The sequence below is a fragment of the Cervus elaphus genome, chromosome 16 (genome assembly GCF_910594005.1).
Source record: "Cervus elaphus chromosome 16, mCerEla1.1, whole genome shotgun sequence".
NCBI classification, from domain to species: domain Eukaryota; kingdom Metazoa; phylum Chordata; class Mammalia; order Artiodactyla; family Cervidae; genus Cervus; species Cervus elaphus.
In genome coordinates this window covers 31945858-31972965 of record NC_057830.1, presented here as the reverse complement: position 1 = coordinate 31972965, position 27108 = coordinate 31945858, and the positions used below count along the sequence as shown (strand labels likewise).

General features: G+C 38.1%; 1 protein-coding gene across 3 annotated transcripts in view; it reads right to left on the bottom strand.

The window, feature by feature from the left end:
- The window catches only part of AGTPBP1 (ATP/GTP binding carboxypeptidase 1), a 183617-nt gene that overhangs the window by 124370 nt on the left and 32139 nt on the right, over window positions 1-27108 (bottom strand). For 2 of the 3 annotated variants that reach the window (XM_043927561.1, XM_043927562.1), the window contains exons 3-6: window positions 21875-21999; window positions 11430-11497; window positions 736-799; window positions 190-336 (exon numbers count right to left, since the gene is read on the bottom strand). In XM_043927561.1, the coding sequence (XP_043783496.1) occupies window positions 190-336; window positions 736-799; window positions 11430-11497; window positions 21875-21999 (404 nt within the window). The remainder of the gene's footprint in view (window positions 1-189; window positions 337-735; window positions 800-11429; window positions 11498-21874; window positions 22000-27108) is intronic. The other variant, XM_043927563.1, reaches the window with a different exon arrangement.

The window sequence follows — 27108 nt, the reverse complement described above, 5'->3', positions numbered from 1 at the left end:
TGCAATAGAAATAGGTGGGAATTTGGATCCTCAATTTGTGCAGGTCACTAGTTGACTATAAAAAGCATTCCTAACTAAGGCTAAGAATAAGTAGTAAAATTTTAGATTTTAAAGTTTACCAGTTTCAAGGCACAGAACCAACGTAACAAAAGTCGTTCCACTTGATAGTCATGCAAGTGAAACCCTTACCTTTCGGTCCAATCTTTGCAAGAATGGAATGAATCTGCACCATTAACTCCTCATTCAGGGGTGATTCTTTGCTGGCATTCATAAGTAACTGTAATAATATTTGTGAACCACCTTTGGAGACCAAGAAACTCGCTCTTCGACCTCCACCTAAAAAGTTTTTTGAAAGAAATCTGTTCAAACCACAAATTCTTCCATAATATATTAGATAGCGCACCTTGTTAGCATTCAAGTAAAAGTGATGACTTCAGAAAACAAACAAACAACATCAAAATAAAACTTTACTTTATTTATATTAATTAAAAAATAGCACAGACAGTAAATAAACATCGATGCAAAACTCATGTTCAAGGCTCTAAACCACATGGGTTTGAGGGACACTGGAAGATATCAAAAACAAAGCAACAACAAAGAGTATGACATTTTGGCTTCCAAATTCCAACACTCAGAATAGCCTCTGTATGAGAATCAGAAAATTCCAAAGTATACATGATACACTTTTGATCATTATTTACAAATAGAAATAGACCAAAAGAAACAAAAACTTACCTGCTGACACCAGCTCAACAAGAATGCTCAAGATATTAAGTGTAGTTTGAAGATCTTTTGTGTTCTGAAATAAACAGTTTATTTGCTTTATTAAAACATTATAAGTCTGTGACTCCCAAACTTCTCTCTGTTGGGAACTACCTACATTTACAGATGACCTTTTTGGTTTCTCTAAGAATAAATGTATTTAGGTTTTCACTATTCTCAAACATCACTTCAGTCTCATCTTACTGCTCTTAAAAATTTTTGCAGATCATCTGAGCTATTAATATCAACAGGAATTAATTTGTCATTTGGACACATCAACTTCTACCAAGTAGATAATACAAATAAATGTATCAAAATATAAAAGGCATGACAATGTATATATGGTGACTAACCAGTCACTGAGTTCCCCTCTCAAAAAGTAACTGCATTATCAATTTTTTGCATATCCAGCAAGATAATGTAAATACAGAAAATCCATATAAATATGTATTTATATATAGATTTCTCCAAATGATATAATTCTACCTGATATATTCCATTAAATGGCAATGCCATTGGTAAGCACCTTTCAATGTGACATTTAAATATTTAAAATCTTTTGCTATTAAAAAATTGTAACCAAAACCAAGTACATACATTTCCAGGGAAGCAAGTACAATTGTGCATGGGAAATTCCTGGAATTTCTGGGTCAATGATATGGACATTTATTTTGATAGGTATTATTAACTTGCTCTTCATGGAGCAATTTACATTCCTACCAGTAAAGTTGAAGAGTAATTATTAATATTTTCCAAAGTCTGGACAAACAATCTAGTAAGAGAAAACGTTTAAACACTGTACTATGGTTACATTTCTCTTAATAAAAGCAATGTATGGATAAAGAAAAATATACAACAGAACTGTGGCCTATTCAAGAAACTGCCTGATCTCAGAATAGAAGGATTTTACAGTGTTTATTTAGACAAATTTCAGAATTGCAATGTATCAGTGCCTAGAATGGAACTCTTGTTCTAACTCCTTCCAAAAAGGAATAAATATTGTCTCTGCTTCACCATCTTAGGGCAGAAACTAATGGGTCCAAAAAGTCAAGTCGAGAATAGAAAGAGGACCACACATTAAGCAGAGACCTTTGTCTCAGCACTGAGGGCATCATTAACTGGACCACTGATTCACTGGGGATGAAGTTGGAAGAATGAGAGACAAACGTTTATTAAAGAAAAGAATGGACTGTTACAGGAGCAATATTTCTATGTGTTTATCTTCTTCCTGGGTACACAGCCAAACCACATTTTCCAGCTCTTTTGTAATTAGGTTTGGGACATGTGATTGAGTTCAGGCCACTGAAATCTGAATGGAAGTTACACTGTTATCCTAGGCCTTATCCAGATAAGTCTCCCATTTGTAATTCACCACCTCCCATCTCTGCTGACTTCAATAAATTGAGACAGGAGCAAACAGAAAAAGTATGGGTAGCAATATACATATCAGACAAAAAACTTGTAAAACAAATGATAAAGAAGGGAATTACATAATAATAAAAGGAACAATACAGAAAGAGGATATTAAACTCATTAACATATATGCATTCAATATACAGCACCTAAAAATATAAAGCAAATACTAACAGACACAAAAGAAGAAATTGACAATAATACTTAGAGTGGGGGACTTTAACACCCCACTTTAAAACAATAAGGTATTGAAAGTCAACTCCAATAAGAGAGTCAATTTTTAGGCAGGTTGATAAGAAGTTGGGGGGTTCCTGAGGGGAAAGAGGTCTGGAATTCTCAAGGAGGAGGAAAGGACTTTTTTTTCTCTACATTCCTTAGTCTTAGTAACATAAAACTTTTTTTTTTCCCTTTCTTTAAGCCCAGGACTGATTATTATACAACAAACAACTCAGTTCAAATTCTGTACTAAGGATTATATAACAACAATGTATCCTGCTTGAGGACAATTTCTCCTTCTTGAAAGTGAAAGTGAAGTCCTCTCCAACTCTGTGACCCCGTGGAGTGTAGCCTACCAGGCTCCTCCGTCCATGGGATTTTCCAGGCAAGAATTGTGGAGTGGGTTGCCATTTCCTTCTCCAGGCAATCTTCCCAACCCAGGGATCGAACCCTGGTCTCCCGCATTATAGGCAGATGCTCTACCATCTGAGCCACCAGGGAAGCTTTCCTTCTTGAAAACCTGACTAATCCTGTTCTTAGAATGCAGGTTATGGGAGTGGATCTGGTAGGATCTTTCTATTGTTAAATTCGAATCCTGTTATCCTAAAATGTGAATTGTGGCAGTGGATCTGGTAAAATTTTTACAACCTTGAGACATTCTTTGATTTACTGTAGTAGCTAAATAAAAAAGCACATAATTCCCTCACTAAAGACAAGTAAGGAGGGCACTCTCTGTCCCTCTTCTGATGTCTATGTCAGAAGTTTTCTCTGTCCCTTTTCATACTTTAATAAAACCCTGCTACACAAAAGCTCTTGAGTGATCAAGCCTGGTCCCTGGTCCCGAAGCTAAACATTCTTCAGAGATCACAAATCCGACACCATTCACCATACGCTATCAGTATCCTTATTGTACATATTTTCATGTGCCTTTTAATTTTTTCAGACTTGCTGTGTGGAGAAGTTTCCATGTGCACTTGAAAAGATTATGTATTCTGCTGTTTTGGGATGTAATGTCCTGTTCAGTTCAGTTCAGTTGCTCAGTCATGTCCAAATCTTTGGACCCCATGGACTGCAGCATGCCAAGACTCCCTGTTCATTACCAAATCCCAGAGTTGACTCAAACTCACGTCCATTGAGTTGGTTATGCCATACAACCATCTCGTCCTCTGTTGTCCCCTTCTCCTCCCGCCTTCAACCTTTCCCATCATCAGAGTCTTTTCAAATGACTCAGCTCTTCACATCAGGAGGCCAAAGTACTGGAAGTTTCAGCTTTAGCATCGATCCTTCCAATGGATATTCAGGACTGATCTCCTTTAGGATGGACTGGTTGGATCTCCTTGAAGTCCAAGGGACTCTCAAGAGTCTCCTCCAACACCACAGTTCAAAAGCATCAATTCTTCAGTGCTCAGCTTTCTTTATAGTCCAATCCTCACATCCATACATGACTACTGGAAAAACCATAGCCTTGAAAGGATGACCCTTTGTTGGCTAAGTAAAGTCTCTGCTTTTTATTGACTATGGCAAAGCCTTTGACTGTGTAGATCACAACAAACTGGAAAATTCTTAAAGAAATGGGAATATCAGACCACCGGACCTGCCTCTTGAGAAACCTGTATGCAGGTCAGGAAGCAACAGTTAGATCTGGACATGAAACAACAGACTGGTTCCAAATCAGGAAAGGAGTATATCAAGGCTGTATATTGTCACCCTGCTTATTTAAGTTACATGCAGAGTACATCATGAGAAATGCTGGGCTGGAGGTAGTACAAACTGGAATCAAGATTGCCGGGAGAAATGTCAATAACCTCAGATATGCAGATGACACCACCCTTATGGCAGAAAGTGAAGAAGAACTAAAGAGCCTCCTGCTGAAAGTGAAAGAGGAGACTGAAAAAGTTAGCTTAAAGCTCAAATTTCAGAAAACTAAGATCATGGCATCTGGTCCCATCACTTCATGGCAAATAGATGGGGAAACAGTGAAAACAGTGGCTAACTTTATTTTTGGGGGGGTCCAAAATCACTGCGAATGCAGCCATGAAATCATAAAAGACGCTTACTCCTTGGAAGGAAAGTTATGACCCACCTAGACAGCATATTGTGATCGACACAATCAAAGGCTTTGGAATAGTCAATAAAGCACAAATAGATATTTTTCCGGAACTCTCTTGCTTTTTCGATGATCCAGCGGATGTTTGCAATTTACTCTGGTTCCTCTGCCTTTTCAAAAACCAGCTTGAACATCTGGATGTTCACAGTTCACGTATTGCTGAAACCTGTTTGGAGAATTTTGAGCATTACTTTATTAACACGTGAGATGAGTGCAATTGTGCAGTACTTTGAGCATTCTTTGGGACTAGAATGAAAACAGACCTTTTCCAGTCCTGTGGCCACTGCTGAGCTTTCCCAATTTGCTGGCATATTGAGTGCAGCACCTCCACAGCATCATCTTTCAGGATTTGAAATAGCTTAACGGGAATTCCATCACATCCACTAACTTTGTACGTGGTGATGCTTTCTAAGGCCCACTTGACTTCACATTCCAGGATGTCTGGCTCTAGGTGAGTGATCACACCATTGTGATTACCTGGTCATGAAGATCTTTTTTCTGTAGTTCTTCTGTGTAGTCTTGCCACCTCTTCTTAATATTTTCTGCTTCTGTTAGGTCCATACATTTCTGTCCTTCATTGAATCCATCTTTGCATGGAATGTTCACTTGGTATCTCTAATTTTCTTGAAGAGATCTATAGTCTTTCCCGTTCTGCTGTTTTCCTCTATTTCTTTGTGTTGATCACTAAGGAAGGCTTTCTTATCTCTCCTGGCTATTCTTTGGAACTCTGTATTCAAATGGCCATATCTTTCCTTTTCTCCTTTGCTTTTCACTTCTCTTCTTTTCACAGCTATTTGTAAGGCCTCCTCAGACAACCATTTTGCCTTTTTGCATTTCTTTTCCATGGGGATGGTCTTGATCCCTGTCTCCTGTACAGTGTCACCAACCTCTGTTCATAGTTCATCAGGCTCTCTGTCTATCAGATCTAGTCCCTTGAATCTATTTCTCACTTCCACTGTATAGTCATAAGGGATTTGATTTAGGTCATACCTGAATGGTCTAGTGGTTCTCCCTACTTTCTTCAATTTAAGTCTGAATTTGACAATAAGGAGTTCATGACATGAGCCACAGTGAGCTCCCGGTCTTGTTTTTGCTGACTGTACAGAGCTTCTCCATCTTGGCTGCAAAGAATATAATCAATCTGGTTTCAGTACTGACCATCTGGTGATGTCCATGTGTAGAGTCTTCTGTTGTGTTGTTGGAAGAGGGTGTTTGCTATGTCCAGTGCGTTCTCTTGGCAAAACTCTATTAGCCTTTGCCCTGCTTCATTCTGTACTCCAAGGCCAAATTTGCCTGTTACTCCAGGTGTTTCTTGACTTCCTACTTTTGCATTCCAGTCCCCTATAATGAAAAGGACATCTTTATTGGGTGTTAGTTCTAAAAGGTCTTGTAGGTCTTCACAGAACCATTCAACTTCAGCTTCCTCAGCATCACTGGTTGGGGCATAGGCTTGGATTACCGTGATATTGAATGTTTGCCTTGGAAACGAACAGAGATCATTCTGTCATTATTGAGATTGCTGCCTCTTGAGAAACCTATATCAGGTCAGGAAGCAACAGTTAGAACTGGACATGGAACAACAGATTGGTTCCAAATAGGAAAAGGAGTACGTCAAGGCTATATATTGCCACCCTGCTTATTTAACTGATGTGCAGAGTACATCATGAGAAACGCTGGGCTGGAAGAAGCACAAGCTGGAATCAAGATTGCCAGGACATATATCAATAACCTCAGATATGCAGATGACACCACCCTTATGGCAGAAAGTGAAGAGGAACTGAAAAGCCTCTTGATGAAAGTTTAAGAGGAGCGTGAAAAAGTTGGCTTAAAGCTCAAATTTCAGAAAACTAAGATCATGGCATCTGGTCCCATCACTTCATGGGAAATAGATGGGGAAACAGTGGAAACAGTGTCAGACTTTATTTTGGGGGGCTCCAAAATCACTGGAGATGGTGATTGCAGCCATGAAACTAAAAGACACTTACTCCTTGGAAGGAAAGTCAAGACCAAACTAGACAGCATATTAAAAACCAGAGACATTACTTTGCCAACAAAGGTCCATCTAGTCAAGGCTAAGGTTTTTCCAGTGGTCATGTATGGATGTGAGAGTTGGACGGTGAAGAAAGCTAAGCGCCGAAGAATTGATGCTTTTGAACTGTGGTGTTGGAGGAGACTCTTGAGAGTCCCTTGGACTGCAAGGAGATCCAACCAGTCCATCCTAAAGGAGATCAGTCCTGGGTGTTCATTGGAAGGACTGATGTTGAAGCTGAAACTCCAATACTTTGGCCAACAGTTGACTCATTGGAAAAGACCCTGATGCTGGGAAAGATTGAGGGCAGAAGGAGAAGGGGACAACAGAGGATGAGATGGCTGGATGGCATCACCGACTCAATGGACATGAGTTTGAGTAAACTCTGGGAGTTGGTGATGGACAGGAAGGCCTGGCGTGCTGCGATTCATGGGGTCACAAAGAGTAGGACACGACTGAGCGACTGAACTGAACTGAGACAGCATATTAAAAAGCAGAAACAATACTTTGTCAACAAAGGTCCGTCTAGTCAAGGCTATGGTTTTCTAGCAGTCAGGTATGGATGTGAGAGTTGAACTATAAAGAAAGATGAGCATAGAAGAATCGATGCTTTTGAACTGTGGTGTTGGAGAAGACTCTTGAGAGTCCCTTGGGCTGCAAGGAGATCCAACCAGTCCATCCTAAAGGAGATCAGTCCTGAGTGTTCACTGGAAGGACTGATGTTGAAGCTGAAACGCCAATACTTTGGCCACCTGATGTGAAGAGCTGACTCATTTGAAAAGACCCTGACGTTGGGAAAGATTGAAGGTGGGAGGAGAAGGGGACAACAGAGGATGAGATGGTTGGATGGCATCACTGACTCAAGGGACATGGGTTTGGGTGGACTCCAGGAGTTGGTGATGGATAGGGAGACCTGGCGTGCTGTGGGTCATGGGGTCACAAAGAGTCAGACAGGATCAGTGACTGAACTGAACTGAATAGATGGCCCTTTGCTGGCTAAGTAAAATCTCTGCTTTTTAATATGCTGTCTACATTGGTCATAACTTTCCTTCCAGGGAGTAAGCATCTTTTAGTTTCATGGCTGCAATCACCATCTACAGTGATTTTGGAGCCCCCCAAAATAAAGTCTGTCACTGTTTCCACTGTTTCCCCATCTATTTGCCATGAAGTGATGGGACTGGGTGTCATGATCTTCATTTTCTTTTTTTTTTTTTAATGATCTTCGTTTTCTGAATGTTGAGTTTTAGGCCAACTTTTTCACTCTCCTCTTTCACTTTTATCTAGAGGCTCTTCTGCCACAAGGGTGGTGTCATCTGCATATCTGAGGTTATTTATATTTCTCCTGGCAATCTTGATTCCAGTTTGTGCTTCATCCAGCCCAGTGTTTCTCATGATGTACTCTGCACATCAGTTAAATAAGCAGGGTGGCAATATATAGCCTTGACGTACTCCTTTCTCATTTTGGAACCAGTCTGTTGTTTCATGTCCAGTTCTAACTGTTGCTTCCTGACCTGCATATAGATTTCTCAAGAGGTCTCAAGATGGTCTGGTATCCCCATCTCTTTCAGAATTTTCCACAGTTTGTGGTGATCCACACAGTCCAATGCTTTGACATATCCAATAAAGTAGAAGTAGATGTTTTCCTGGACCTTTTGCTTTTTCAATAATCCAACACATGTTGGCAATCTGATCTATGGTTCCTCTGCCTTTTCTACAACCAGCTTGAATATCTGGAAGTTCAAAGTTCATGTAATACTGAGGCCTGGCTTGGAGAATTTTGACCATTACTTTACTAGCGTGTGAGATGAGTGCAATCGTTTGGTAGTTTGAGCATTCTATGGGACTGCCTTTCTTTGGGATTGGAATGAAAACTGACCTTTTCCAGTCCTGTGGCTGTTGCTGAGTTTTCCAAATATGCTGGCATATTCAGTGCAGCACTTTCACAGCATCATCTCTTAGGATTTGAAACAGCCCAACTGGAATTGCATCACCTCCACTAGCTTTGCTCGTAATGATGCTTCCTAAAGCCCACTTGACTTTGCATTCGTAGGTGAGTGATCATACCATCATGATTATCTGGGTCATGAAGATCTTTTTTGTACAGTTCTTCTGTGTATTCTTGCCACCTCTTCTTAATATCTTCTGCTTCTGTTAGGTCCATGCCATTTTTCCCTTTATTGAGCCCATCTTTGCACGAAATGTTTCCTTGATATCTCTAATTTTCTTGAAGAGATCTCTAGTCTTCCCCATTCTGTTGTTTTCCTCTATTTCTTTGTGCTGACCGCTGAGGAAGGCTTTCTTATGTCTCCCTGCTATTCTTTGGAACTCTGCATTTTAATGGGTATATCTTTCCTTTTCTCCTTTGCTCTTCACTTCTCTTTTTTTCTCAGCTATTTGTACAGCCTCCTCAGACAGCCACTTTGCTTTTTTGCATTTCTTTTTCTTGGGGATGGTCTTGTTCCCTGTCTCCTGTACAATGTCATGAACTGCCGTCCATAGTCTATCAGGCACTCTGTCTATCAGATCTAATCCCTTGAATCTATTTCCCAGTTCCAGTGTATAATTGTAAGGGATTTGATTTAGGTCATACCTGAAGGGTCTAGTCAGTGAGGTGTTAAAGTCTCCTACTGTTGAGCATTATTGTCTACTTCTCCTTTCGTGTCTGTTAGTATTTGCTTTATATTTTTAGATGCTGTATATTGAATGCATATATGTTAATGAATTTAATATCCTCTTTTTGTATCGATCCTATTATTATTATATAATGTCCTTGTCTTTTGTTTTACCCTTTTTTCATAAAGGGTTTTTTGGACTGGTACATGTATTGTTACCCATGCTTTTTTCTGTTTGTTCATGTCTCAATTTATTGAGGTCAATAGAGATGGGAGGTGGTGAATTACAAATGGGAGATATAAGGATAATTATTATGGTTTCCCAGGTGGCACCAGTGGTAAAGAACCACTGCCAATGCAGGAAACATAAGAGACAGAGCTTCAATCCCCAGGTTGGGAAGATCCCCGAGAGGAGAAAACGGCAACCCACTCCAGTATTCTTGTGTGAACAATCCCATGGACAAAGTAACCTGGCCAGGTATGGTCAATGGGGTTGCAAAGACTCCGACACGACTGAAGTGACTTAGCACACACACATATGCAAGGACAATTATTATAGAAATAAGAATCAAAACAACGAGGTTTCACCTCACACCTGTCAGAAAGGCTATCATCAAAACAACACAAAAAACAAAGGTTGCAAAGGATGTGGAAGAAAAAACCTTTGTACACTGCTGGTAGGAATGTATATTGGTATAGCCACTGTGGACAACAGTATGAATGTTTCTCAAAACTAAAAACAGAACAACTGTATGATCCAGCAATTGACTTCTGAGTATATAGCCAAACAAATAAAGGCAACAAAAACATTTATTTGAAGAGATATATGCACCCCAATGTTCATAGCAGTACTATTTATAATAGCCAAGCTATGGAAGCAACCCAAGTATCCACCAACAGCCAAACAATATTACTCAGCCATAAAAAAAAATAATGAAATTCTATCATTTGCAGTAATGTGGATGAATCTAGAGGATTTTATGCTTAGTGAAATAAATCAGAGAGAAAGACAAATATTACATGTCATCACTTATATGTGGACTCTAAAAAATAATACAAACAAATGGATAAAGCAAAATTGAAATAGTCTCACAGATACAGAAAACAAACTAGTGGTTACCAATGGGGAAACAGGCATGTTAGGGGTATGGAATTAAGACTTACAAACTATTATGTAAAAAATACAGGCAACAAGAATATATTGTACAGCACAGGGAATTTATAGCCATTATCTTATAATAATTTTAATGGAGTATAAACTGCAAAAATATTGAATCACTATGCTGTACATCTGAAACTATAAAAAATATAATATTGTAAATTAATTACACTTTAACTAAAAAAAAAAACAAAAAACAGGAATTCCCTGGTGGTCCAGTGGTTAGGACTCTGTGCTTTCACTGCCAAGGGCACAGGTTCAATCCCTAGTCAGGGAAATAAGACCCTGTGGGCCATATGGTGAGGTGCATTCAAAACACAGACACAACACACACACACTTTGGCCACCTGATGTGAAGAGCCAACTCGCTGGAAAAGAGATTGATGCTGGGAAAGACAGGTCAGGAGGAGAAGGGGCGACAGAAGATGAGATGGTTGGATGGCATCATCGACTCGATGGACATGAGTTTGAGCAAACTCTGGGAGATAGTGAGGGACAGGGAAGCCGGGTGAGCTGCAGTCCATGGGGTCGCAAAGAGTCGGACACAACTGAGCAACTGAACAACAACAACACATGAACTCACTCCCTGATCTCCCCTCCCCAGTTCTAATGAGATATAATTTGACATATAACATTGTTTAACTCTAAGGTATACAATGTACTTAATCCTTATTCTTAACATTTCACTGAATAAAATATAAAATCGTGATTCTGAGCATGTCCTGCTGATCCACCACAAACTTTTATACTAGCACAGAAATGTAATTAATATCAACAGTTATGCAACCAATGTATGAAGTACACTTAATCATGAATATATAGCAACTAACACAATAAGTGAGAATTTCCAATTTCAATCATTTAAGCTAAAGGTTTATTTCCAATTAGTGTTTTATTTTTAATGTTAAGGTTTAAAATAGGGTTATCATTATAACCATAGGGAAATAAAGTTAGAAATTTACCTAATACATATCAGAATGCTTATATCCCCATTGTGAATAATCTAAAAAATAAAACAAACTCCCATTCACTGGCTCTTCCACTAGGATAAAAATTCTGTACTTCAGTTTTTTTCCCCTAAGTACTAGTTGGTATTAACAGCTACATAATTAAAGCATATCAGTGACCAACCTCTAATGTTGACAGCAGAACCTCCATTCCTGTAGAACCTTTGGCTGTCATTTCTCTCCTTGTTTTTTCTGAAAAGTAGGGGGAAAAAAAAGCTTTCTTCTAAAACATGAAAGAAAAAAAAAAAACTGCATAATGTTTTATCATGTAGTTAACATATACTAAGATTAGATAATGTATAAAACGTATAATCAATGTCTCCACTGGGCCAGCAAACACTCTAAATTGGTTCTTAAATGTTCTTCCACTGATGTTGCTAGTGCTACTCTGTGGGCACTGCTAGAGTTCAGTTTACAGAACCTTCCCTGCATTTCATCACAGCTTCTATCACGGACTAAGTGAATCCCTGTCAATACAACTAAAATCTTAAGATCAATATAATAAGACAGGTACCAGAACCAGAGGTGAAGTAGGAACAATAAAGGCAAGCCTCTTTATTATCTTTATGACAAAAACCAGAAAACATTTAATCAAGATTCATGAAAACAGAAGCCTACCACCATTTTGAAGTGGTTCATTAATACTATTTTTAAATTCTGACTTCAATTTTAAAAAAACACATTGTAAATCAACTGCACCTCAATAAAAAAAGGTTTTTTTTAATTTGAAGCACATAGAAATATGACTAAGGAAGAACAATTCATGACTCAGATGATCCCTGTCATCACAATAAATAGAAAAAAAATCACTATAAATTATTTTTATTATTTAAACATTCCTAAATTTCTCCACAATTCTTTTCATTTAATTAAAAAAGGGGGAAGGAGAGCTTAGAGGCCAATATTTAGGAAAAGAGATAAACTTTAAATGTATTTATATATATTTTATGCATATTTTAAAGGTTACACTCTATGTAGAATTAAAATAACACTGATTATACTCCTCATGTGTACAATACATCCTTGTAGCCTGCTGCTGCTGCTGCTGCTAAGTCACTTCAGTCGTGTCTGACTCTGCGCAACCCCAAAGACAGAAGCCCACCAGGCTCCTCTGTCCCCAGGATTCTCCAGGCAAGAACACTGGAGTGGGTTGCCATTTCCTTCTCCAATGCATGCAAGTGAAAAGTGAAAGTGAAGTCGCTCAGTCGTGTCCGACTCTTAGCGACCCCATGGACTGCAGCCTACCAGGCTCCTCCATCCATGGGATTTTCCAGGCAAGAGTACTGGAGTGGAGTGCCATTGCCTTCTCCACCTTGTAGCCTAGCTTACATCAAATACTTTGTACCTCTCATTCCCCACCACTATACTGCACCTCCCTCCCCACTAATAACCACTAGTTTGTTCCTTATATCTGTGTGTTTGCTTCTTTCTTATATTCCCATTTGTTATACTTTTTAGATTCCACATTTAAGTGATAGCACACAGTACTTGTCTTTCTCTGTCGGATTTATTTCTCTTAGAATAATGCCACCAAGTCCAGCCATGTTGCTGCAAAAGGCAAAATCTTGTTCTGTTCATGGCTGAGAAGTATTCCAGGTTGCATGTGTGTGTGTGTGTGTGTGTGTGTGTGTGTGTATGTATCATATCTTCTCATCCATTCATCTGTTGATAGTTAAGTTACTTCCATATATTGGCAACTGTAAATAATGCTGATATGAGTACTGGGGTGTAAATATATATCTTCTAATTGTAATATACTCAGGAGTGGAATTTCTAGATCAAATGGTAGTTCTATCGTTAGTTTTTTGAGAAACCTCCATACTGTTTTCCACAGTGGTTGTACCAATTTACATTCCTACCAACAGTGTACAAGGGTTATTTCCTCCACTTCCTCACCAACATTTGTTATTTGTGTTCTTTTTATTGACAGCCATTCTGACAGGTGTGAGGTGATATCCCATTGGGGTTTTTACTTGCATTTCCCTGATGGTTGGTGACACTGTACATTTCTGAAAATGTGCCTATATTTCCTAGATTGTCCATTTTATTGCTATGTAGTTGTTCATAGTAGTCTCTTCTGATCATTTTTATTTCTGTGGTGTCAGCCATAATGTCTTTTTCATTTCTGATTTTATCATGTTGAGCACCCTCTTTGTTTTACATATTAGGCTATAGGCTTGTCAATCTTGTTTATCTTTTCAAAAAACCAGCTCTTAGTTTCACTAATATTTTCTTTTTCTTTTTTTAATCTCTATATCATTTATTTCTGCTCTGATCTTTATGATTTCTTTCCCTCTACTAACTCTGGATTTTGTTTGTTCCTTTTTCTCCCCTACTCCCCTTAGGTGCAAGGGTAAATTGTTTATTTGAGATTTTTGTTTCCTGAGGTCAGCCACTATCACTATAAACTTGCCTGTGAGAACTGCTTTTACTGCATCCTATGGATTTCAGATTATTATTTTCATTTTACTTGTTTCCAGGTATTTTATGATTTTCTTTGATTTCTTCAATGATCCACTTCTTGTTTAGTAACATTTGTTTAGCTTCCACATCTTTGTGCTTTGCAGTTTTTTCCTTATAGTTGCTTTCCAGGCTCATAGTTTTGTGGTTAGAAAAGCACTTGATATGACTTCAATTTTCTTAAATTTCCCCAGGCTTATTTTGTGGCCTAACATGCAATCTATCCTGGAGAATGTTTCATATGCACTTGAAAAGAATGTGTGCTTTGAGGCTTTCAGAGGGAATGTTACATCCAAGGAGCGGCGGCTGCTCAGGCGCAGGAGGGCCAAGAAGAGCTACTCCACATTCAAGGTCAGGAGGGGCGGCCGTGAGGAGATACCCCTCATCCAAGGTAAGAAGCAGCGGCTGCGCTTTGTTGGAGCAGCCGTAAAGAGATACCCCACGTCCAAGGTAAGAGAAACCCAAGTAAGACAGTAGGTGTTGCAAGAGGGCATCAAAGGGCAGACACCCTGAAACCATAATCACAGAAAACTAGCCAATCTGATCACAGGACCACAGCCTTGTCTAACTCAATCAAACTAAGCCATGCCGTGTGGGGCCACCCAAGACGGACGGGTCATGGTGGAGGTCTGACAGAATGTGGTACACTGGAGAAGGGAATGGCAAACCACTTCAGTATTCTTGCCTTGAGAACCCCATGAACAGTATGAAAAGGCAAAATGATAGGATACTGAAAGAGGAACTCCCCAAGTCAGTAGATGCCCAATATGCTACTGGAGATCAGTGGAGCAATAACTTCAGAAAGAATGAAGGGATGGAGCCAAAGCAAAAACAATACCCAGTTGTGGATGGGACTGGTGATAGAAGCAAGGTCCAAGGCTGTAAAGAGCAATATTGCATAGGAACCTGGAAATGTTAGGTCCATGAATCAAGGCAAATTGGAAGTGGTCAAACAGGAGATGGCAAGAGTGAATGTCAACATTCTAGGAATCAGCGAACTAAGATAGACTGGAATGGGTGAATTTAACTCAGATGACCATTATATCTACTACTGTGGGCAGGAATCCCTTAGAAGAAATGGAGTAGCCATCATGATCAACAAAAGAGTCCGAAATGCAGTACTTGGATACAATCTCAAAAATGACAGAATGATTTCTGTTCGTTTCCAAGGCAAACCATTCAATATCACGGTAATCCAAGCCTATGCCCCAACCAGTAACACTGAAGAAGCTGGTTCTATGAAGACCTACAAGACCTTTTAGAACTAACACCCAATAAAGATGTCCTTTTCATTATAGGGGACTGGAATGCAAAAGTAGGAAGTCAAAAAACACCTGGAGTAACAGGCAAATTTGGCATTGGGAGTACGGAATGAAGCCGGGCAAAGGCTAACAGAGTTTTGCCAAGAGAATGCACTGGACATAGCAAACACCCTCTTCCAACAACACAACAGAAGACTCTACACATGGGCATCACCAGATGGTCAATACCAAAACCAGATTGAGTATGTGCTTTGCAGCCAAAGATGGAGAAGCTCTATACAGTCAGCAAAAACAAGACCAGGAGCTGACTGTGGCTCATGTCATGAACTCCTTATTGCCAAATTCAGACTTAAACTGAAGAAAGTAGGGAAAACCACTAGACCATTCAGGTATGACCTAAATCATATCCCTTATGACTATACAGTAGAAGCAAGAAATAGATTTAAGGGACTAGATCTGATAGACAGAGTGCCTGATGAACTATGGATGGAGGTTCATGACATTGTACAGGAGACAAGGATCAAGACCATCCCCATGGAAAAGGAATGTAAAAAGGCAAAATGGTTGTCTGAGGAGGCCTTACAAATAGCTGTGAAAAGAAGAGAAGTGAAAAGCAAAGGAAAAAAGGAAAGATATTCCCATTTGAATACAGAGTTCCAAAGAATAGCCAGGAGAGATAAGAAAGCCTTCCTCAGCGATCAACGCAAAGAAATAGAGAAAAAACAGGAAAAATAGGAAAGACTATAGATCTCTTCAAGAAAATTAGAGATACCAAGGGAATATTTCATGCAAAGATGGATTCAATGAAGGACAGAAATGGTATGGTCCTAACAGAGGCTGAAGATATTAAGAAGAGGTGGTAAGAATACACAGAAGAACTGTGCAAAAAAGATCTTCACGACCCAGATAATCACGATGGTGTGATTATCTAGGTGGTGTGGCACCTAGAGCCAGACATCCTGGAATGTGAAGTCAAGTGGGCCTTAGAAAGCATCACTACGAACAAAGCTAGTGGAAGTGATGGAATTCCAATTGAGCTATCTCAAATCCTGAAAGATGATGCTGTGAAAGTGCTGCACTCAATATGCCAGCAAATTTGGATAACTCAGCAGTGGCCATGGGACTGGAAAAGGTCAGTTTTCATTCCAATCCCCAAAGGCAATCCCAAAGAATGCTCAAACTACCACACAATTGCACTCATCTCACACGCTAGTAAAGTAATGTTCAAAATTCTCCAAGCCAGGCTTCAGCAATACATGAACCGTAAATTTCCAGATGTTCAAGCTGGTTTTAGAAAAGGCAGAGGAACCAGAGATCAAATTGCCAACATCCGCTGGATCATCGAAAAAGCAAGAGAGTTCCAGAAAAACATCTATTTCTGCTTTATTGACTATGACAAAGCCTTTGACTGTGTGGATCACAATAAACTGTGGAAAATTCTGAAGGAGATGGGAATACCAGACCATCTGACCTGTCTCTTGAGAAACCTGTATGCAGGGCAGGAAGCAACAGTTAGAACTGGACATGGACCAACAGGCTGGTTCCAAATAGGAAAAGGAGTACGTCAAGGCTGTATATTATCACCCTGCTTATTTAACTTATATGCAGAGTACATCATGAGAAATGCTGGGCTGGAGGAAGCACAAGCTGGAATCAAGATTGCCGGGAGAAATGTCAATAACCTGATATGCAGATGACACCACCCTTATGGCAGAAAGTGAAGAGGAACTAAAAAGCCTCTTGATGAAAGTGAAGGAGGAGAGTGAAAAAGTTGACTTAAAGCTCAACATTCAGAAAACTAAGAGCATGGCATCTGGTCCCATCACTTCATGGGAAATAGATGGAGAAACAGTGGAAGCAGTGTCAGACTTTATTTTTTTGGGCTCCAAAATCACTGCAGATGGTGACTGCAGCCATGAAATTAAAAGATGTTTACTCCTTGGAAGGAAAGTTATGACCAACCTAGAGAGCATATTAAAAAGCAGAGACATTACTTTGCCAACAAAGGTCCATCTAGTCAAGGCTATTGTTTTTCCAGTAGTCACGTATGGATGTGAGAATTGGACTATAAAGAAAGCTGAGCCCCGAAGAATTGATGCTTTTGAACTGTGGTGTTGGAGGAGACTCTTGAGAGTCCCTTGGACTGCAAGGAGATCCAACCAGTCCATCCTAAAGGAGATCAGTCCTGGGTGTTCATTGGAAGGACGGGTGCTGAAGCTGAAACTCCAGTACTTTGGCCACCTCATGCGAAGAGTTGACTCATTGGAAAAGACCCTGATGCTGGGAGGGATTGGGGGCAGGAGGAGAAGGGGACGACAGAGGATGAGATGGCTGGATGGCATCACCAACTCGATGGACATTAGTTTGAGTAAACTCTGGGAGTTGGTGATGGACAGGGAGGCCTGGTGTGCTACAGTCAATGGGGTCACAAGGAGTCGGACACAACTGAGCAACTGAACTGAACTATATATATATAGTTTCTTTGGTTTAATTTGTCATTTAAGGTCAGTGTTTCCTTGCTGCTTTTCTGTCTGGATGATATGTCCATTGATGTAAGTGGGTTGGAGTGTTAAAGCCCCCTACTACTACAGTATTACTGTCCAGTTCTCCCTCTGTGCCTATTCTCCCTTTATACCTTTAATATTTGCTACACATATATAGGTGCTCCTACATTAGGTGCATATTTATTTACAATTGAATTGACCCCTTGATCAATATGTTAAGCCCTTTTCTGTCTTTAAAGTCTATTTTGTCTGATTTATTTATTTGTCTGATTTATTTTATTTTGTCTGATACAAATATTGCTACCCCAGCTTTCTTTTGATTTCCATTTGCATGTAATACTTTTACCTGCAGAAGAAATGTTTAAAGCTAGCAGAGGCTTAATGAAAAAAGTTGTCTCTATAACATGAAAGTGCAAGTAAAGCAGCAAGTGCTGATGAAGCAGTTGCAGTGAGCTGGCTACATGAAACAACTGACTTTCAACATGGACAAAATATACTTATATAGGAGGCAGAAGCTATCCAGGGCTTTCACACCTAGGGAGGAAAAGTCAGTACCTGACTTCAAAGCTTCTCTTATTAGAAACTTATGCCATCTTGTGACTTGGAGATGAAACCAGTGCTCATTTACAATTCCAAGAACCCTAGGGCCCTTAACAATTAAGCTCAATATACTCTGCCGGTACTGTATCAATGGAACAATGATGCCTGGATGATAGTACATGGTCTCCAACAAGGTTTACTGACTATTTTAAAACCCACTGTTGAGACGTACTACTCAAAAGAAGATTTTTTTCTAAATGGGACTGCTCATTGCTAATGGACCTTCTCACTCCAGAGCTCTGATGAAGATATACAAGATTAGTGTTGTTTTCATGCCTGCTAACACAATATCCACTCTGCAATCCATGGATCAAGGAATAATTTTGCCTTTCAAGTCTTCATATTTAAGAAACACATTTCATTAGGCTGTAGCTGTCATAGGTAGTGATTCCACTGATGGATCTAGACAAAGTCAATTAAAAATCTTCTAGAAAGAGTTCACCATTCTAGATGCCATTAAGAACATTTGTGATTTATTAGAAGAGGTCAAAACATCAACATACACAGAAGTTCGGAAGAAGTTGATTTCAACTTTTCATGGATGACTTTGAGGGGTTCAAGACTTCAGAAGAGGAAGTAACTGCAGATGTGGTAGAAATAGCAAGAGAACTAGAATTAAAAGTGGATCCTGAAGATATGACCTGCAGAATTGCTGCATTCTCATGATAAAATGTTAACAGGTGAGGAGCTGTTCTTAAAGATAAGCAAAGAAAGTGGTTTCTTGAGATGGAATCTATTCCTGGTGAAGACTGAAGTGGCAACAAAGAATTTAGAATACTAGGAAAACTTAGTTGATAAAGGAGCAGCAAATTGGGATAAAATCCAGTTTTAAAAGAAGTTCTGCTGTGGGTAAATGCTATCAAACAGCACTGCATGCAGCAGTGAAAAAGTGTGAAAGAGTGTGTGTAGCTAATTTCACTGTCTTATTTTAAGAAATTGCTACAGCCACACCAACCGTCAACAACTACTACCTTGATCAATCAGCAGCCTATTATAAATAGAGAGGCAAGACACTCCAAGAGCAAAAAGGTTATGACTCACTGAAGGCTTAGATTTTTTAGCAACAAAGTATTTCTAATTAAGGTATGTACATTTTTTACACATATGTTATTGCACACTTCATAGACTAAAGCACAGTGTAAACATAACTTTTATATGCACTAGGAACCAAAAACTTCACGTGACTCACCCTATTGCGATGTTTGCTTTATTGCAGTGGTATGAAATCAAACATGCAGCATCTCTGAGGACTCCCTATACTTCCACATATGAGCCATATCATATATCATAAATAATTAATTACTGATAATGGTTGAATAATGTAGTTATACAGTCCCACAGTTTGGCTATATCAAAATTAATTCAACCATTTTCTCACTGTTGGATATTTAAGGTGGTTTCTACAACTCTGATTTTACATACAGACTGAAACATCTCCAAATAGTCTTTTTATAATATGATTTTTATTTCACTCAGGTTTCTGAGAGTGAAGTGTTAAATAAAACAGCAGGTGCACTTTAAATCTTAATAACATTGCCAGATTCTTTTCTCCAAAGTTTATAGTAATTATTACACCATCTACAGTGTATGAGAATACCCTATTTTCCATGCCTTCAACAGTACTGGATATTGTCATTCTCTAATTTCTGCCAAGGTAACTAATGAGAAATAATTTCATTGTTTTTATTAGTAATTCCTGACTTTTAATATATGTTTATTGGCTATTTGTATTTCTTCTTCTTTGAGCCATAAATTCCTAATCATTCTCTCTAAAATGGATAGATAACAGGACAATCTTTCACTACTAATTTATACTGTGTCAACTATAAATAGAGTCATTGGATTACATAATCTCAGGGGACAGCATCCAAGGGCTGGCTCCCCCACTGGTGGGTGGAGGGTGAGGAAAAGGACAATGTGTGGTTGTCGTATGGCTAGGTGAATTTTTAGTGATGGTGTTGGAGTAGGGGCTTCTAGAATGTTATGGGAAGAATCTACAGTCATGAAAGCAGTTAAACACAAGTAGTATCTATAGGTTTAAAAATTTGTCTTCTCTTGGTTTTTGCTGAGGTGCTTTGTTTTAAGGAGTTATTTCATGTGAGAAGACAGTGTAATACTGGGTATACCTATCTTTGCACTAATACAGTGACTATCCTTACACATTTACCTTAGTTGATAAGCACAATATTTACAAAGGCTAGAATCCAGTATAGCAACTTTCTGAATTAAAAGATTTTGCTAGAAACAAATGCAAAGATCTCTCCTAGGTTTGGGGATGCTATCAAATATTCCTTAAATGGGCTACACAGGAATAAGCTATCAAAATAAAATAAGGGCCTATGACCACGAAGATGGGTTAATACATACCAGCTTCCTGAACACAGTAAATGTTTTGCTGAACATCTTACTTCAATGGCCTATACCTCTAGAATAACAAAATAATAAAAAACCAATAAACTAAAATAATTGTGAATTGTCTGGATCTTAATTTTAATAGAATGCCTTCAATGTGTCACTGTCAAATATTAAGGCAGCAGTTGATTTACCCTTATTTAGAAAAAGAAAAATCAAGGTGTTTTTATCCTTTTTAAATCAAGCACAGATTTTGGAATCCTAAATTTCTTAAATTTAAAAAAATTTAAGAAAATCTTAAAAAATCTTAAATTTTTTAGCTCCTATTGAGATAATTACATGGGTTTTATTGGACCTGTCCAAATAATGTTATACTTATACATTTACTTATAATTAGACTTAATTTACTAATGTTTTATTTGGAATTTTTCAAGTTAATGCTCCTTAGTGCAAAGTTAATACTTTTCTTCTCTTGTATTCTGTCAAGGTTTGACGCCCTATGGTTCAGTGGTGAAAAATCCACCTGCCAAGCAGGAGATGTAGGTTCAATCCCTGGAGAAGGAAATAGCAACCCACTCCAATATTCTTGCCTGGGAAATCCCACGGACACAGAAGCCTGGCGGACTACAGTCCCTGGGGTTGCAAAGAGTCAGACAAAACTTAGCAACAACAGTAGTACTAGCTTTATACATTGGATAAATTATGCTTAATTATAGATATCATTTATTGAACACTTTAACATCATTTTTACACACTTCTCATATAAATTTCATGCTAATTACATGATTTTTTTTTCATTTATTTTTATTAGTTGGAGGCTAATTACTTTACAATATTGTAGTGGTTTTTGCCATACATTGACATGAATCAGCCATGGATTTACATGTGTTCCCCATCCCGATCCCCCCTCCCGCCTCCCTCTCCGTCCCATCCCTCTGGGTCTTCCCAGTGCACCAGCCCTGAGCACTTGTCTCATGCATCCAACATGATATTTCTTATCTCTATTTCAGAGTCAGTGCAACTAAGTCCCACAGGTTCAAAACTTCCCTAAGGTCACCCAATCACCCAATGACAGTGCTTGCATTTCAAAGCAGAGACAATACTAATAACTGATATAATACCCGACATCTCTGTCAACATTCTACAAGTACTACTGGAATCAGGTGCTACCTGAAAAATGGGGGGAGGAGGGCAATCATATATAAGTGAAATCATAATCATTTTTAGAAACAACGCTTTGAATAACAATTTCTTCCACAGTTATTCAGTTTTCGATTTCTTGAATCTGTATAGAAAGTTCGAATTTTACATAAAATCATATATTTCTCATTTTTAGCACCTACTTTTAAGCAATTAAGAAAGCATTTCAGAAACAAGAGATGAAAGCTTACCTTGACTCTGAGCCAGATGAAGAATTTTTGATGTGACATATCTGGCAGTATCTGATTCTGTAGATTCAGTATTGATCTTCTCCAGCTGAGCCAGGAGTCCCACAATTCTAGAGTTATTGGTAAGGCTAAAAAGAATATTACTTTAAATTAGGGCACATTCTGCATCAATTGTAAATTCAATACTATGAAGATCAGTTGTTAAATCAAAATTCTACCCTTCTAAAAACATTAAGCATTTACACTTGTCACATATCCTTAATCTATTTTAGAGCTTAATATTGCAAACATTCAGTTGATATAAGTGAGAAACATTCTATTTCAAAAAACCATGAAGGTGCATTCAACCCTGCCAAGCAGTCTTCCATCACATCCTGAAAGTTTCCAGTCCCCCCACAAGCAGACTTTTACACATTCTATGCTCTCCTCAGACTCTAACCATCCCTTCTACCCGGCTCCACTTTTCAGTTAGCACCCTGCTTCACAACTATTATAAACTCAAAGAAGAAAACACTTATTCACACAACCAGCACCTTAAACCTCTCTGATTCTCTTCCCACATTCTTTCTTCCTTATTCTCATTCATTATACATTTGTACCATTTGTACCATTTGACAGTACCATTCTAGATATTGTCAACAGTAAACAAAACAAAAATTACTGCCCCTCAGAATGAACGTTCTAATGAGACAAAGTAAATATCTAAATAACTATATAAATAGTATTAAGGTGGTGGGAAGCACTATGGAGAAAAGCAGATTGTGGGCATAAAACGGGCAAGGAGGTAGATGGCTTCAATTTTGGACAGTGTAGTCAGGATGAACCTTGAGAGGGCACCATTTAGGGAAAGGCCTGAAAGGAGTAAGATAATGAACGGTGCAGATACCCACGGGAAGAGCTATCACAATCGTCAAATCACCAAGGCAGGACCAGGCCTACTGTGTTCAACTAAGAACAGCAGCAGACTTAGAGTTGGGCATCAGAATGTTTCAAAAAATCCTCCCAAAGTAATCAATGAAGTATTTTGATTTCATGTATCACTGTTACTCATAGATTAAGACATATATGACACATTTTATCCACTATAGCTATTAATGCTCAAATTGCCCCATCTTTGATCAGTGGGAGACTCTGCATGTGGACTCCCCAGGCCCTCCTGTTATGATCCCAGTCTCTGATAGCTTCCTGGCTTCTGATATGACAAGACTCTTACTGGCCAGCAGTTCTCAGCGTGCGCCACAAAGCTCTGAGTACTTGAGATTCTCAGAAAATCTGCAGGGTCAAAAACTATTTTCATAAAAATACTAAGACACTATTTACCTTTGACATAGTGTTGACATTTGCATTGTTGGTCTGAAGGCAAAGGTAGATAAAGGGTTGGCGCATGATACAATCAAGACAGTGACACCAAATTATAGTCACTGTGTAATCACTAGAAGTCACTGTGTTCTTCACCAATATACATTCACAGTTAAAAACAAAAATCCTAGTTTCACCTATGAGTACACATCTTTTTAACATTCTGTGTGCACTTTAAGACATTTCAGCTACACAGTGAAATATGTTGAGGGAAAACACTTGTGTAATTATTTAAATTGCAAGCTGAACAAGTTACTTTTTTCCACAGAACATCGTTTTTACTTTAAAAAATAACTGACAATGATTATTCGGGCTGGGGTGTTTTGGCATACATTTTCTTGGAAATAAACAAAATGAGTATCATTTCAAGGAAACAGTTGATAAATTTGTTACCAATGATTAAATCTGAACATTCAAGGAAAAAGTAGAATTTTGGAAAACAAAGATCTACTATCATGACCTCGACAGCTTCCCCTATTTAAAAAATTTCATGATAAAATCAATGGTGATATTAATAAATATAATTTTTAGAAACTGTGTAATAAAGTGTGTCAATATTCAGATATCTGCATAATTTATATGCAGAGTACATCATGCAAAACACCAGGCTAGATGAATCGTAAGTTTGAATGACGACTACAGGGAGAAATAGCAACAACCTCAGATATGCAGATGATACCATTCTAATGGAAGAAAGCGAAGAGGAACTGAAGAGTATCCTGATGAGAGTGAAAAAGCTGGCTTGAAACTCAACATTCAAAAAACTAAGATCATGGCATCCAGTTCCATTACTTCATGGCAAACAGAAGGGGAAAAAGTAGAAGTGGCAATGGATTTTATTGGGTTCCAAAATCACTGCAGATGGTGACTGCAGCCATGAAATTAAAAGATGCTTGCTCCATGGAAGGAAAGCTATGACAAAACTAGATAGTGTATTAAATAGCAAAGACATCACTTTGCCAACAAAGGTCCATATAGTCAAAGCTTCTCATGTACTAACGTGAAAGTTGGATCATAAACAAGGCTGTGCACTAAAGAATTGATGCCTTCAAATTATGGTGCTGGAGAAAGCTCTTGAGAGTCCCTTGGACTGCAAGGAGATCAAATCAATTAATCCTAAAAGAAATCAACCCTTAATAGTCACTGGAAAGACTGATGCTGAAGCTGAAGCTCCAACATTTTGGCCACCTGATATGAAGAACCAACTCGCTGGAAAAGACCCTGATGCTAGGAAAGACAAAGCAAAAGGAGAGGAGGGCAGCAGAGGATGCCCACTGGCCACTGACTCAACGTACATGAGTGTGAGCAAACCCCGGAAGACAGTGAAGGACAGGGAAGCCTGGCACGCTGCAGTCCCTGGGGTCGCAGTCGGACGTGACTGAGCACAACAACAAATATAATATGTATACTGATACATATGATACACTGAATTCAGAAGCAGACGAGAGACTCCAGCTGTCTTCTGAGCCGGACATTAAAGAAATGTGCAAAAACTTAATAAAACATTTCACTTTCTGTAGTTAAAGACACCAGGATTCCAAACTGGGGACATGGATTCAATCCCTGGAAGGGAAACTGAGATCCCACATGCTGTGTAGCATGACCAAAAAATTAAAATTGAAAAAATTGAAAAAAAAAGTATTTTAAATGCCACCTTCTAACTATTTTGACAACTTATTCTAGTAAAAAATATTATTACATACAATAATAATAATGTTATAATGTAATGGGTTTATTTTTTAATAAAATAATTTCTCAATTTTAATTTACAATATGGTAGTATTACTATATTACATATAATTATATTGATATATCATAATACAAATGGCAACATCGATATTATGTATACAATATGGTAAATATCAATAGATTAAATAACCTACATCAACAAAAGCTTTTTGGAGTCTCCATTAATTTAAGGACACAAGGGGGTTCTTAGCCAAAGCTTGAGAACTCTTGTTCCAAGCTTTTCTTATACATTTTGTGCTCTGATCTAGAATCAACCCTTTCTCCAAAAAGCCCTGGGTTTTTTTGGTAAGAAATGATATTAAGATACCAGAGTCTGAACACTAGAGAGCAAATACATCTTTAAAAACAATTCTATAACTTAGATGTAAGGGAAATTTGCATTATGGAAAGCAGAATTCTGAAATTTAATAATTAGGGGGGGTTTTGTTTGTTTTCTCCAATAATATTTCTCTTTAAGGTCATCTGTTAGCATTTTTCAGTAGATAATAAAACATCTACTATTAAAAATATCCAAAAATATACGAAATACACTGATCATAACACATCTTCTGTTCCATTCCAAAGTGAGTTTTTTTGGTCAGCAACTCTTAAATTTTTAAATTACACCGCTACCAAAATAAAACAGCTTGCAATTAAGTGATTCTAAGAATCATGCTCTTACAAATTACAGATGCATGCATGAATTTTTTGAAGGAAAGCAAACAAATGGAAATTAAGAACGTAAGCAAGCTGATTCCCCTATTTTTCACTTTTCTCACTGACAGAATAAAAACTGAACAAAATATTCCCAGCCACCTGGAACTCAACTCTAAAAATGTGAGGCTGTTGACACTAATGTTGAGAGAACTGTAGGGTGAACACCAGAGGGCAGTTCTACCTATTGAATGATTTTTTGTTTTGGTTTAATGTTTGTTTGAGGTCTTTGTGACCCCACGGACTGTAGCCCACCAGGCTCTTCTGTCCACAGAATTCCCAGGCAAGAATACTGGATTGAGTTGCCATTTCCTTCTCCGGGGATCTTTGTGACCCAGGGATTGAATCTGTGTCTCCTTCTTGGTAGGCACATTCTTTACCACTGAGTCAATGATTTTTAGACTTTGGCAAATCCAAGCATAAAGGAGAAAAAACAAACAAGAAAGCTATACAGCTATTCAATGAACAATTTGAGCTACACAGCAAAGCAGAAAACTCTTAAATAAAAAGACTCAGATAAGAATTTATCTTCCCTCCCATGCCCTATTTTTATGTGAATCAAAATGAGACCAAAACCAACCTCGGGAGGTTACATTTATAACTGATAACGTTAATTACTTGATAGTTAGAACATTATGGAATTGAAAATATGACTGATGTGGAGTATATCAAATCCAGTTAACTTTCCAATGTATATTTTAAAGATAATATCACAAATATTTGTTTCACTGTAGTGGTCTCCGACTCCTTTTGATTCTTTGAGTTTACATACAGTCTTACAACTATTTTCCTAAAAAAATAAGTTTTTTATATGTTACAAAAATCTCAATGGTATTTACATATTGTCCTGCAACAAATAATTCCCCAAGTAAGTGCTAAAGAAACTATCTTCACATTGCAAATAAATTTTATTACCTTCTCACAATAAAACGTAAATTGCATACAGGTAACAAACATGTCTTCATAAATAAGCTATAAACATCTCACAGCAAGAAATTCATTAAAATATACCAAAAGTTTTAAACTTAATCAGTACTCTTAGTAAATAAGATTTAATTTCAAACAATATGGTATTATTTCCAAAACATGCACATTATCTTTCAGAAATGGTTGTTCCTCATTTCTAACTCTTTAATTTATTTTTACTACTTTTGCTTTAATCACATTTTAATGGTTTCTAAATACTGAACACAAAACTTTATTTTTCTTTTTTGTTGAGCACAGGACAATGAAAAATGGAAATTTCACTATCATTCCTTTGTAGAAATAGTTACGTATGTAAGTTTAGAAAACGATATTCTTCTAACTGGAAGAGAACATAGAGAAATAACTATTTCTCTAACTACTTCTTATACAATAATTAAATGCAGTAAGGCACAGGTACTAAGCTAGACATCCTGATCAACAGAACAAAACTGAGTATAACAGATCTACAC